This window comes from Alligator mississippiensis, chromosome 13 (genome assembly GCF_030867095.1).
Source record: "Alligator mississippiensis isolate rAllMis1 chromosome 13, rAllMis1, whole genome shotgun sequence".
Classification (NCBI taxonomy): domain Eukaryota; kingdom Metazoa; phylum Chordata; order Crocodylia; family Alligatoridae; genus Alligator; species Alligator mississippiensis.
The window spans coordinates 4,217,984-4,230,196 of record NC_081836.1 but is presented as its reverse complement, the minus strand read 5'-3'; the positions used below and the strand labels follow the sequence as shown (position 1 = coordinate 4,230,196).

Genomic DNA, 12,213 nt, shown 5'->3' with positions numbered 1-12,213 from the left:
AAAATAGGATCTAAATATACAGCAAAGAAAAAAAAAAAAAAGACAATGGCTCTGGAGCAGAAAAACCATTCTGTATTCAGAAAAAAGAAGAGGGGAAAAAAAAATAAATCTGTCAAGTCAGGGAATATGTAATCAATTAGTAAAGCCTCAAAAACACTCTCAAAACAATAATTAGTCATGTCAGAAAATTCCACAACAATCAAACTCGCATATGAGCAGAACGCATGCTACCCAGGAAACTGAAATGAGAGAATAGAGGGAGAAAAATGGATTTCTTGATGCATTTCTTTTTAGATCACAAACTTCAAATGAAGCAAGCGGCTGCTGGGATTGTTAAGCCGTAATAGCCACTTGAATGTGTCGGCTGGGCTGGGTACTGCTCGCGGGGCAGACTCTATTTCCAGTGCCATCTGCACATGCCTCCGGGATGGGCCTGTTTGGATAGTGAGTCACTGCTACGGAGAAGCTTATTTTGGGGGTGAGGAAATCCCAGCAGCGGAGGACACAAGGGAGCCGGGGCTGCGATTGCTGCTTTCTGCCCTAAATCCCTGCGCCCTTGCAGACCATAAAGCAGCAATTCTCAGCCTTTTTGGACACGCGGTCCCCGCCACCACTTCTCTGAATTGATTGATTGGCACCTCGTTTCCAACTCGAATTGATAGAGTCCTTGCAGAGGGGCCTGGCAGTGGGAAAGGGAAATGGTCTGAGCAGGCACAAGCTGCTTATCACCTTGCAGAGCGCTTCAAAGGATCTGGCATCGGCCCCGGTTGAGAATCACTGCCCTAAACTAATCTCCACCACCGTGCAGCAGGTACAAAGCCAGTGTCCCCCCAGCAGGTAGGCACTGCCATCGCTTTATGGCACCTACCGGTCCAGCCTGTGGGCTGCACATAAGGATGCTATTCCTCCGCACCGACTATGCAGCAGCTCCTGGACACCAGGCCTGGCTTGGCAATGAGCAAAGTTGTGCCATTAAGTCACCAACATGTTGTGTGGAGCTGTATGATCCTGGGAAGCAGGGGTGGGGGCTATAAAGACCCCAGTGCACAGGGACCATGCATGCTCCACCATCCCCTTACTAGATGCTGCTGTTTCTGTGACCCAGGACAAAGAAGGAGCAAAACCCTCTCCTTGCTCTCCACCCCAGCCTAGGCACTGCACAACGCTGTGTACCAAGTTATTCATCAGTCTGAGCCCTGGGTCTTATAACCACCGTGGTGCACGTGTGTGCATGTCCACACACAGTCGCCTCTGCACATGTATGCACTGACAGCAAATGCACGTGCGCACGCACAAAGGAATGCACACGTACAATCCAGCACGTGCTTTACTTACACAACCCCTTGCAAAAGGCCGACACAAATACGCACCCTTGCCCCCATACTTGAGACTGCCCACCCCAAGGCACACGATCGCACACGAACAGAAGAGCCACAACGTCCCCGCGAAGCCGCCAATTTTATGCGCACACGTGTGGAAAATTATGTGTTTAAGTAACAGAGTCACTCCAAGGAAGCGGCAATATATTCCCGAGGATACAAGAGGCTTTTATTACCCAGTGCTGGGAAAATGAGAGTTGAAATACGTTTAGCAAATTCTAATTTTAAAAAAATATCGTGAAAATAAATACTTTATCCCGGCCTTTTTACTTAAATTAAGTCTCCTCCTGACATTTTTCAGGCTCCAGTTTTGTTTTTATAACACTGGCAATAAAGCAAGTGTGTAATTAGTAATAAAGCTGACACTCCGGGAAGTGATTTCTTGCTCAGAAAAGCAGCAAGGAAGAGCTTTCTTTCCTCTGGTTATTTATTTATTTTTCCTCGCTCTCGTTGAGACCGTGGTGCGCATCCATCGCCCCCCCGACGTCACTCCCTGGTGATGGGATGGATGCAGCCCTCTGAGCAAGGGGACGAGTGCTCTGTTGTTAACAACCGGGGAATCAGATCCCGGGATTTTTACAGCCACTTGCCTGGCTTCGGGTTGGAGCCGCTTGGCGAGACTCATCCCTCTCCTTCAAGCACACTTCGAATAGCCAAAACCATTGCCTACAGAGCCCAGGCTTCTTGCAGATCACCCACCAGCCTACATCTCCTCATCTTATGAGATCTGACCCACTAGCTCTGCTAGATTTATCTTGGCTGCATGCATGGCGTTATTTTTAGGGGCCCCAAACCCAGGTGTATCCGTTTTAATTCTTTCCCACGACAGTCTCTCAAGTTCTGTCCACCCAAAAGACTGGTTGCAACAGCTGCTTGCCTGGGAGGGATGGTCAGGACCCGTATATTGTGCTCTAACGAGATGCAGACAGCCCAGGCTCTACTGAATGCATCCCAGATTTTAATGGAAATCCAGTGCATGCTGGGACCGACTCTGGGGGTTTCGTGAGGACGAAGCAGACAACTCTGAGCAATGCTGGGCTGCGCTGTCGAGTCTCGAGCACCTTGGCTTTAGAGCTCAGTATGGACCAGGGGTGGAAGAGCTCAGCACGGGGTCCTGTGCATGCATAATCCTCGGTCAGCGGGTGTCAGGCGTCCCCCTGTCTGCTTGACCCCCTGAGGCTGTGTTACACCCGAGTCTGGCTCTTCATCTCAGATCTTCAGCGTACTTCAAGCGTTTGGTCCTGCCCCTAGCAGCAAATCCACGTGCCGTCAGCTGCTGAACCCAAACCTCCCTTCGCCGGAGGAAGCTGCAACAGCAAACGCCCGTAGTCCTGTCTTATGCCTTGCCCAAACCATCGAGAATGTGACTCTCCTCCAGCTCCCGAGCCTGGTGCTTCAATGCAAGCTCCAGCGCCGTGTGCATTTACTTCTGCAGAGCCCTGACGCTGGTGGAGCCTTGGACAGAAAATGATTGCAACTACCTGAGCGGGGAGCCCAAAGAGGGCAGAGAATTGATGCTGGTGACCACAGTCCTCAACCCCAGCAGGCTGTGTCGCTTGGACGTGAGTGACCCCCATGCGTCCCGCTAGAATCACTGAACATCTGCACCGAGATGGCCTTGGCTTGCAGGGGAGGGCAGCGACGGCATGGGTAGACTGGCAGTCACCCTGGCAGGTGACGGCAGAGTAGGAGCAGCTCCGGAGCCGGAGGCTTGCGTCTGCATTACCCACAATCCCCATCCGAGGGAACACTCGGGAGAGCAAATCAAGCAGAGCTGAAGCATACAATAGCATCTGATTAGGAGTCGAAGGCCAAGCTTTAAAATAGGAAAACAAGCAAGATGTAATTAATTATCAGGCTCTTTCTCCTCCTGTTTTCACGCGGCTGTTGCACAGAAAACAACCATCAGCAAAGAGCGGACGAGAAAGGGCACCGGGGTCCAGGGGAAAGGAAAAATAAAGTAACGGGAGGATGAGGGAGGCGGGGAAAGGGGTCGCTGCCAAGGGGAGGGAAGAGGATGCAAAGGGGAGAAAAGGTGCAGAGGCAAAGATGGGCGGAAAGGAGGCTGGAGGGGGGGAGAAGAAACCCAGATGAGACAAGGGAAGCAAGGAGGAGGAGGTCAGACCTTTCTAGCTTTTAGGAAACAAATGAAATGGGTGCCATCAGAGGAGGGGAAAAATGGGATGATTTTGTTTCCATCCACCCGCACTTAGGCAATTAGGTAGCTCCGTGTGTCCTCCTGACCTGCCCCTCTCTCCTGGAAAAGCCATTGCTGCTCTACGGAGAGGAGAAGTATAAACACAGGAGAAAAAAGTTGCTATTTGCAGATGCTGAAGCAACTCTCCCCCACTCAGGTGAATGGCTGAACGGTTTGCCAGCGTCCACCTGCGCAGCCGAAAGGGAGATGTCAGCAGTCAGGCCTGCGGTAACTCTAGCTGGAAGAGCTGAGCCCCGGTGGGGTGCACATATGTGTTCACGTGTGCGTGCGCACATATGCATGCATGGATGCATGCACACACATATGCATGCATGTGTAGGTATGCATGCATGTGTGCGTGCATGTATGTGTGTGCGCGCAAGGCCAGATCCTGGCTGCAGTGCCGTATCAGCTGGCCTGAGGCTCCTAGAGGGGCTGGTAATGTGGGGGAAGGGCCCACCACTGAAATCTGGGGTACAAGGCCCTGTTGGGTGGTAAGGGGTGAGCAACCGCTGCATTAACGCTCTGATATTACTCGCCCTGCCATTGGGAGCTGGGTCCAAACCAGGCCTGTGAGGAGCCTTGCCGTCCAGATCTGGCTGGGGGAGTGGGGCAGACCAGTTTGACACCCCTGGTATAGGGGGATGAGCACCGACCTGGGGCACGGGTTACTTGGGGCCTATTCTTGACATCTACAGCCAACCTGGCTTGTCGGTTCCTCTCCCCATGCCTCAGTTTCCCCTGTCTCATCTCTTTAGACTGTGAGGTCTTTAAGGCAAAGACTGCCACTTTCTCTCTGCAGAGGCAGCAATGGGATCCTAAGTCCAGTCTCAGCCTCGAGACGTGGCTGGGATGCAAATAACAGCAGCAAGGTTCACAGGGAAAACTTTTGAGCACACCTAAATGCCGCTGACTTTGACCGAGACCGATGCACCTGCACAGAGTTATAACAAGGGGGCTAGGTGCGGACATCACTTGGATGCTTTTGCAAACGTGACTTGATTCGGCTAGCTACCTGCCTGTGGCTACTCCAAAATCGACAGCAGGTGAGGATCTGGCCCCGGGTTCAGACCCCAAAGGGCCGAGTTCACCGGACAGTTTCCCGGAGGAAAGGCAAGGCGTTTTTGTCCACACGACGAGGTCCGAATACCAAGCTCCTAAATCCATTCCTAATTCCCAGGGAGATGCTCAGGTTGTACCAGGTCACTGGGTTCTCTTCCAAGCTTTTAAATGGGGCCGCCTCGTCTGCACAGGAGGGCGAAGGCCAGAGCGAAGCTATCACAGTAAGCGTGGCTCTTTCCCTTTCTTACCTCGGAAAATTGTGCCGTTCCCGCTGTCATACATTTTGGTAATCTTCCTCGCCTCATTCTCTCACTCTCCCACAGCAAGAGAGGATGGAGCTCTGACAGCTGCGATGCCGGGACTTTCTCTTGCTTGAAATGCATTAATTTGTAAATATCTTCATTTATATGTAAATTTCCAGTTCTTATCCCCGAAGTCCTCTCGCCAATCTAGCAACAGCACCAGCCGCCTTTGCCTGCAACTTTATTCCTCTTCGCGTACCATTTGGGTCGCTGGCTCCCCCCCGTCCCCTTTAATTTCATTTGAAAAGCTCTCTCCTCCTCTGCATAATCCCTGCCCCTGTTCTCTGGATGAGAGCAGGTATGAAATAACCATTGTGCCAACACTGAAAGTCTTGCCACGTCCATCAAAAGCACCTCTCCTTTCACTGAAAAGCAGCCTTCGGATTTTCAGCTGTCGTGAAGCAGAGGGAAGAAAGGAAAAGGGAGAAAGAATACCCCCCGCCAAAAGTACAGACATCCCCGTTTCCAATCAGTGTTTGCAAAGATGGGCTGGTAGTCGGGACGGGGTTGGGAGAGACAATGCAGAGCAGGAGATGGGCAGAGGAAGACGGGAGGTGCGCAGACAGGAGAATGGGCTACCTCCTCCCCGCGTGCGATCACGTTCTTTGTCAGGAGAACGAGCATCATAAAAGACAATGTTCGGCTGCTTTGGCCACGTCTGGCGCTTTGATTGTCTTCCAGTTTTTGCCTCTTCCTCAGGAGGCGATAAAAGTGGAATGGGAACAGGTGGCTGATCAAAGGCCCAGCACCGCACCACTGAATGCCCTGATTCCAGCTGCAGACATTAACATGTGCGATGCCGGTGGCAGAGGAAAGAGCCGATGGGCACCATCTTTCAGTGCCGTGCTCCCTGCGTGCAAAACACTCACCTGGTGGCATTTCACACTGGCTTTGCACTGCTGTAGCTGGTGGTGCAATGGAGACGGACACGGTCTAATGAGGTCCCATCCCTGGCTGCAGAGGGCTGAGCTTGCACTGCGGTTATGGCCTTTGAAAGGGCTTTGGGGATGAGCAAAGAAGTCTGCTGGGGACTGAAATCCGCCTGTTTCCTATACGTGCAGTGCTGTGTTTTGTACCCTGAACCCCGTCCTTGGAAACATCTCAGCTACTAGGGTGACCCAAGCTGACTTCATAAATCTCTGAATCCCATTATGATGTTTGGAGTCTACACTTTTGAAATCAGTTAGGGATCAGTTGAGTATTTCAGACATTAGCCATGCCTAGTGGGTGACTCCTATTCACTGTGGCCAGCGGAGGGTCCTGACCAGAGGTGCAGGGGGTAGGCATCACAGCTGTATCTGGGGGTGTTGGGTCTCTGCTAGGCTGCCCTCAACTGAGGGTCCCAACCAGAGGGTGCAGGGGGTAGGTATCACAGCTGTATCTGGGGGTGCTGGGTCTCTGCTCGGCTGCCCAAGGTGGAATTAGGGCTCTGAACACACCCAAATACTAGGCAATCTCTATATACTTAACACAGCCAGGGGCTCTGCAGAAATGATCCAGCCGTCTCCCTTCCCAGACTTCTGGATCATGCCTAACCCTTGGCAGACTCCAGATGCCTAAAAACAGTGATAGTCAGAGTACAGCTTCTGAGTCAGAAGTGACTCTTTCACCTATCGTCTGCAGCCTCTGGGTATGTTTCCTGCCATCATGAATAAAACACGGCATGCCATACAAATATTAACCAACGTACTGGAGCTTTTTCTCTTCGTTTGGAGCGTTTGCTGCAGCGCACCAAGGTGGGGCTATGTGGTTTCATAGCTTTCACAGACATTAGGGCTGGAAGGGACCTTGGAAGATCATCGAGTCTTTATCTCTGGTTAACGGCGGACGCTCCTGAGCCAGTCAGGACTATGTCGACCCCAGGGAGGAATGATCCCAAGCACAGCCCACCCTCTCACTCCTGCTCACATGCCCCAAATTCAGAAATGTGGCCTTGAAGCTGCTCTAGGGGAGTCCCTCCTCCAGCTGTTCTTGAGACATCTGGGGAGGAGCTCAGCCCTGGGCATGCTGGGGATGTGGCCCAGCAGTCCTGTCCTAGAAGGTGTGTCAGGTGTGTCAGGACCAGAAGGACGGGTGCTAGCAAAGAGAGGGATGAGAAGTGGAAGCAGTGTAGAGCATCATTCACCGGTTTGCTTCCAGGTTACAAGTGCTCTGGTTATTCCCGGCAGGTTGGCACACTTTGGATCAAAAGCAAGCACACAAGCTATCCCCCCCTCGTTCATCCACGTGCAATGATTTGTCCCAGCAAAATTTAGCCCTGCACTTTTCCAGGTCTGCACTAACATATCCAACAACTTCAGAAAGCCCAGCGTTCCTCCTCGGCTGGGGCGCGCGGACTTACCGCACTGTTGACTGGTACACCAGGTCTTCTCTCTTGCGATAATTCTCCATGTGCGAGTAGTTGGTTGAGAACATGGCATCAAAGGTGAAGATCTTCTGTTTGATGGTGCCACCATCTGTCACCTGCCAAGGAAACACACAGCGGCATGAGAATCAGAGAGCTGACACTGTCCTGTCCACATAAATCACCAGCCAGATAACTCAGCCTGGTACTTTTGCTGGACCAGCATTTGATTACAATCAAATTACAATCTACCAATTTCATCTCCAAACATCTTCAAAATCTCAGGGACGCTCAGCTCTGGTTTGGCTCCATCTCTAGGTGTGATGCACAAACCTTCAGGCTTAAGCAGGGATGGCTTTTTCACTTGGAAACTGCGTTTCCTCCTGTGACAAAAGGACCCAGCTGCCTCAAAACCTCATACAGCAAAAATACGTTTCTCAGTCCACGGATTCAGCCCAACATTATCTGGTGTCCGCAGCAAAGACAGACCTGGCACCACCTCTGTTGCAATGAATGGACATAATCTCTATGGCTCTGTGAAAGATGTACTCGTGTATGGCTTGCTAGGCCAGTTCTCATGGCTTATGAATGCCTTATTGTCTAATTCATGCTGCTTCTCATCCCACATCTGTCATAGCTGACATTAAATCCCAGCAGCTCCCAAAGTGTCCATCTCCTCCCAAAAGCTGTAGTTCAGCCTGAGATAGTCCCGTGAGAGATCAGACATCGTCTTGAGCTACTGCAATCAGCTCTGACCTTCCTTTGCTACGTGGCCTCTTAAACTGGGAGAGACAGGAATCCGGGGGGGCTAGGTTCAGGATTTGGATACTACTACCACGTCCACGGAGCATTTTATATACCACAGTAAAGGCACCACACATGCTCGACAATCTGAAACATACATTCAAGGCAATCATGACAGATGCTCTCCAGTATAATTAACATCTGTTTCTTATACGGATAGAAATGACATGGGGATCAGGCATGGACAGACATGAAGCTATCCTGGGATAGCTCAGATAGTAGGTGGCTATTAGAGAGTCTTACCACTAGGTGGCAAGGGAACGGTATCGGTAATAACTTATTTGCCTTTAGTAAAAATAAAATTATAGAAAATTATCTATCTATCGATCGATCGATCGATCGATAGATAGATATACACACACACACCCTTGGATGGACTCAGACAGACGAAACCTAAACTAGCATAACTTACGCTGGTAGAGACGAAACCTAAACTGGTGTAACTTATACTGGTAGAGGTTTACCTGTGATTCTTTCAGGCTGGGTGGACTTATTTTGGCTTAGTCATATGCATCACTCGCGTTATCTGTAATGCCTATTACAGTGATGTAAACATTTTGTTTGTCCATGCCCTAATAAGCAAGACAGACATGTAATTTGCCCCTGGGAGCCATACACCAAGAATAGAAACTTAATGAGAATCAATCAGCTGCTCAGCAACATCCGACTAGTAGCCCACATTGCCACGGCAGATCGCTCCCAGCAAACCCCTGGGCACAGAAAAGAGCAATGATTAAATTAGCACTGGTGTCAATTGAGGGAGATTCAGGTTCAAGGTCCTGCTCAGCCAGTGACCTCGTGACTGACCCTGGCAAGTCACTTTGAATCTCCGCGCCTGGTGCCTCATCTCAAATAGGGATGTTTTTGTTACCGCACCGCAGTGCTGCGAGGCTAATAGCAGCAACGATTGAGGGGCCCTTGTTGTACAGAAAGGGAGGCCGGATAGGTACCACAGGTATCAGGCGGGGGAAAGATAGCCTCTGTGATGGCTAGCATGCTCAGGCTGGCCCCGAGCTCGGGCGGGTGGAGACTTCCGGGTAACACGTCCCTTCCCCATTTCATTCCTTCTTTCTAATTTTAGATTTGTATTTGCCTCGCCCGCAAATGATTAAATATCAAACCCTCTCTCATCTGCGCGGCTGTTATCTCTGCCAGGCTCCCAGCTTTTCCATCACGAGCGCAGAGGCCATTTCTCCGGCTTCATTTTCTCTGCCTCCTATCTCCAGCCGCTCTGATTTTCTTGTTAAAGGAATCTAATTGTAAGCGGCTCTGCATGGTGGGGGCAGGGGAGGAGATTGCATTGCTTTCTTCCCTGCTCCCTATAAAGCTTCCAGATTTATTTCCTTTCCCCCCCCTTCACCCCCACTCTGGTACTGTAGATGTTGAGATCTGGGTTGTTTAAAGTACAAAAATAAAATAGGAAACAACCCCGGGAGTGGGGGGAGGAAAAAAAATACAAAAGACTTTGATCTGCAATTCACACGGTTGCTTTTAAAGGCCCAGGTCGGGGAGCAGATTTGAGCATGCTGCTGGAAGGGCTGGGAGGTGGTTCGGGAGCTTTCTGGCACGGCGCTGGTGCCGTCAGAAACAGGTTGGGGCTTTTCAAGCTTTTCCCAGCACCGTGGCTGTGTGCGCACACCTCAGCTCGGCGTCAATTATTTATCCCTCTGCAACATTGCTTTTTTTTTTTTTCTGCTCGTCTCAGCATTTCCTTGTTAAAACAAAAAGGGGATCTAGATTGGCCCACCCTGCAAGGGTCCCGACCAGAGGTGCATGGGGCTGCTTCTGCTTGTAGAGCAGCGTGCTTGGGGTCAAGGCGTTGTCTCACCTACAGCGCCCTGCACCAAAGGTGGAGGCATCTCAAAGAGCTCCTCTTTTCCCTCCAGGCAGCTGCCTCCATTGCCTGTTACTGCAGATCATGGGCCACGTTGCTCGCTGCTGTGATCCCACTTGCGGGGATGAGATAGGACGATCGAGGGTGAAGCCCAAAAGGGTGACCCTCCACGGGCCTGGGGATGCTACAGACAAGGGGGGCTCCCGCTCTCCACATGCACATTAGGATTTGGGCACATTCAGCCCTGAAGGAGCTCAATTCTGCTGTGACTAGAAGGCATCTCTATACCCTTTACCCTAGCCAGAACCAGCTAAGTTTCATCTGCAAGAAATAAAGCCTTCAGACAGCCATCTAGCCCCGGGGCCTCTTGTTCTGACACAGCCCCAAGCTCTGAAAAGGATCCAGCCCAGGCCTTGTGACCCAGACACCCCGCTCCAGGTCTGCCCTCTCCAAAAGGAGCCGAACAGCACTTGTTTGGTCTTCAGATCAGGATCCAAATGGTGCATGCCTGGCCCACGTCTACATAAAATGCAGGTCTGATCCAGGAGGAAAGCTGCTAAATGCACAGGGTGCACCTGGTGCAGGTGAGGGAGCTTCTGGAGTTGGGCTGACCAAGTGCCAGGAGCTCAGGTTGAATGAGAACCAGCTGCTCACTCTCCCTGCACTCAACGCCCATGCCTCGCATACCACCCGAGGGGGCTGCGAGCCTGGGAACAGCAGGATAGCTGTAGCCCATGGCAGCATCAATGTGGAAACAATAGGAGGCTTTTGGGGCTCTGGAGACAGGAGCTCAGGGACCCTTGAGAAGTCAGTAAATTCACTAATGATGGGCACGATCGATGCACTAAAGAGCATCACGAAAGGACAAGAATATTCCATTTTCAAATCGGGCCAACCTTCTGTGCATGAGAGGAAAATTGATTAAGCCATAAACCCCGCGGTGTTTTGCAGGAAAGGAGGACTGACCGCGGCAAACCAGCCTCCAAGCCCATTACACTTGGTGCACGGTATCTGCTGGCTGCCAAGTCTGGGCTGGTGTAGGAGAAGTCAGACTCCCTCTCCCCCATCACGCAACTGGCCTAATTGCTCCAGGACAGAGCGGGGAAGGAAAATCGCCCTCCTGACCCACCTGCTAACCTGAAGCATGAGCGTTGATTCCCTTCCTCTTTGCACTTGGCCCTGTGAATAGCACGAGGACTGAACATCTCGAACAGCCATAAAATTACCCGGTCCCTGCCTGTTCCTCGCAACGCCGGCTGCCGCGTGCCAAGTCAGCATCCTGCGGGAGACGAGCTGGGTCCCCTGATATTGCAGTGCCTATTAACGGTACCGCTGCCCCTGGGGGTGGGTGTGGAAGAGGATTAGACGAGCAGAAATCAAAGCTGGAAGATGCCTCCATGTTGGGCTTTCCGCTCACATCTCCCTCCCCCCTCCTGCCAGGTACGGCTCCCTTTATCTGGCTTTTAAAATGCTGCCTGCACTATCATTCCTATCTCAAATTTCACTCCATTTTTTTCTTTATTACACAGAGGAGTAAAAAAGCTGTCAGTAAAACTGTCTCTTCAAATTTATTTGCCTAGGCTGAGGCTTTTATTACAAAGAAAATACACACTCACACATATACAAGATAAAGAACTGCAAAAAGAATTATCTGAGCCATAAATCTCCCGTCTTTGGGGGAGGAGGGAACTTTTCAAGGACATGTCCAATTTTGCTTCGCTTTTATTTACATCCCTTTTTTTTTCCTTTTTTTTTTTCTTTTGGTACCAAACAAATGAACCTGCTGCTGCCCAGCAAAGAAAAGGAGCCTTCGTGGTCGCTCGTGTAACCAGAAGTGCAGCCCTCGCCTGTTGAGTACCGCTGGAGGGGTTTCCACTCCAAGAGCTACACCAGTGGCTGCTCATGCCAATGGCAACAGGGCTTACTCAGGCATAAATCCCTCCCTCTCCCACCTTTAATTTTGGTCCTGTAGAGCCTCACCTGCAGTGTCACGGAGGCTGGATCTAATGCTCGTTAAAATGAATGCAAGCCTTGCTGCTGATTTCAGCGGGCTGCGGATGAGGGTTGTGCGAGTACTTCAAAGCCCATCCCTTGGTACAGACCGTGTGCCCAGGCCTGCCTTGATGCATTGAGGGGTGGCAGGAGAGCATGCTGCAAACAGATCCTATTTGCAGGTAGGGAGGCCTGGCTATGGCTAAGTGACCACTGGGGTGCACTAAATGCGGTATATTGACTCTGCCTTCAATGGGGCAGGCTGCAGAGCTGGGGCCCACGATGCTGTAATGACTTCA

General features: G+C 51.2%; 1 protein-coding gene across 2 annotated transcripts in view; it reads right to left on the bottom strand.

The window, feature by feature from the left end:
- Positions 1–12,213, bottom strand: part of IGSF21 (immunoglobin superfamily member 21) — a 205,513-nt gene that overhangs the window by 84,019 nt on the left and 109,281 nt on the right. For both annotated transcript variants that reach the window (XM_059716216.1, XM_014601646.3), the window contains exon 3: positions 7,282–7,403. In XM_059716216.1, the coding sequence (XP_059572199.1) occupies positions 7,282–7,403 (122 nt within the window). The remainder of the gene's footprint in view (positions 1–7,281; positions 7,404–12,213) is intronic.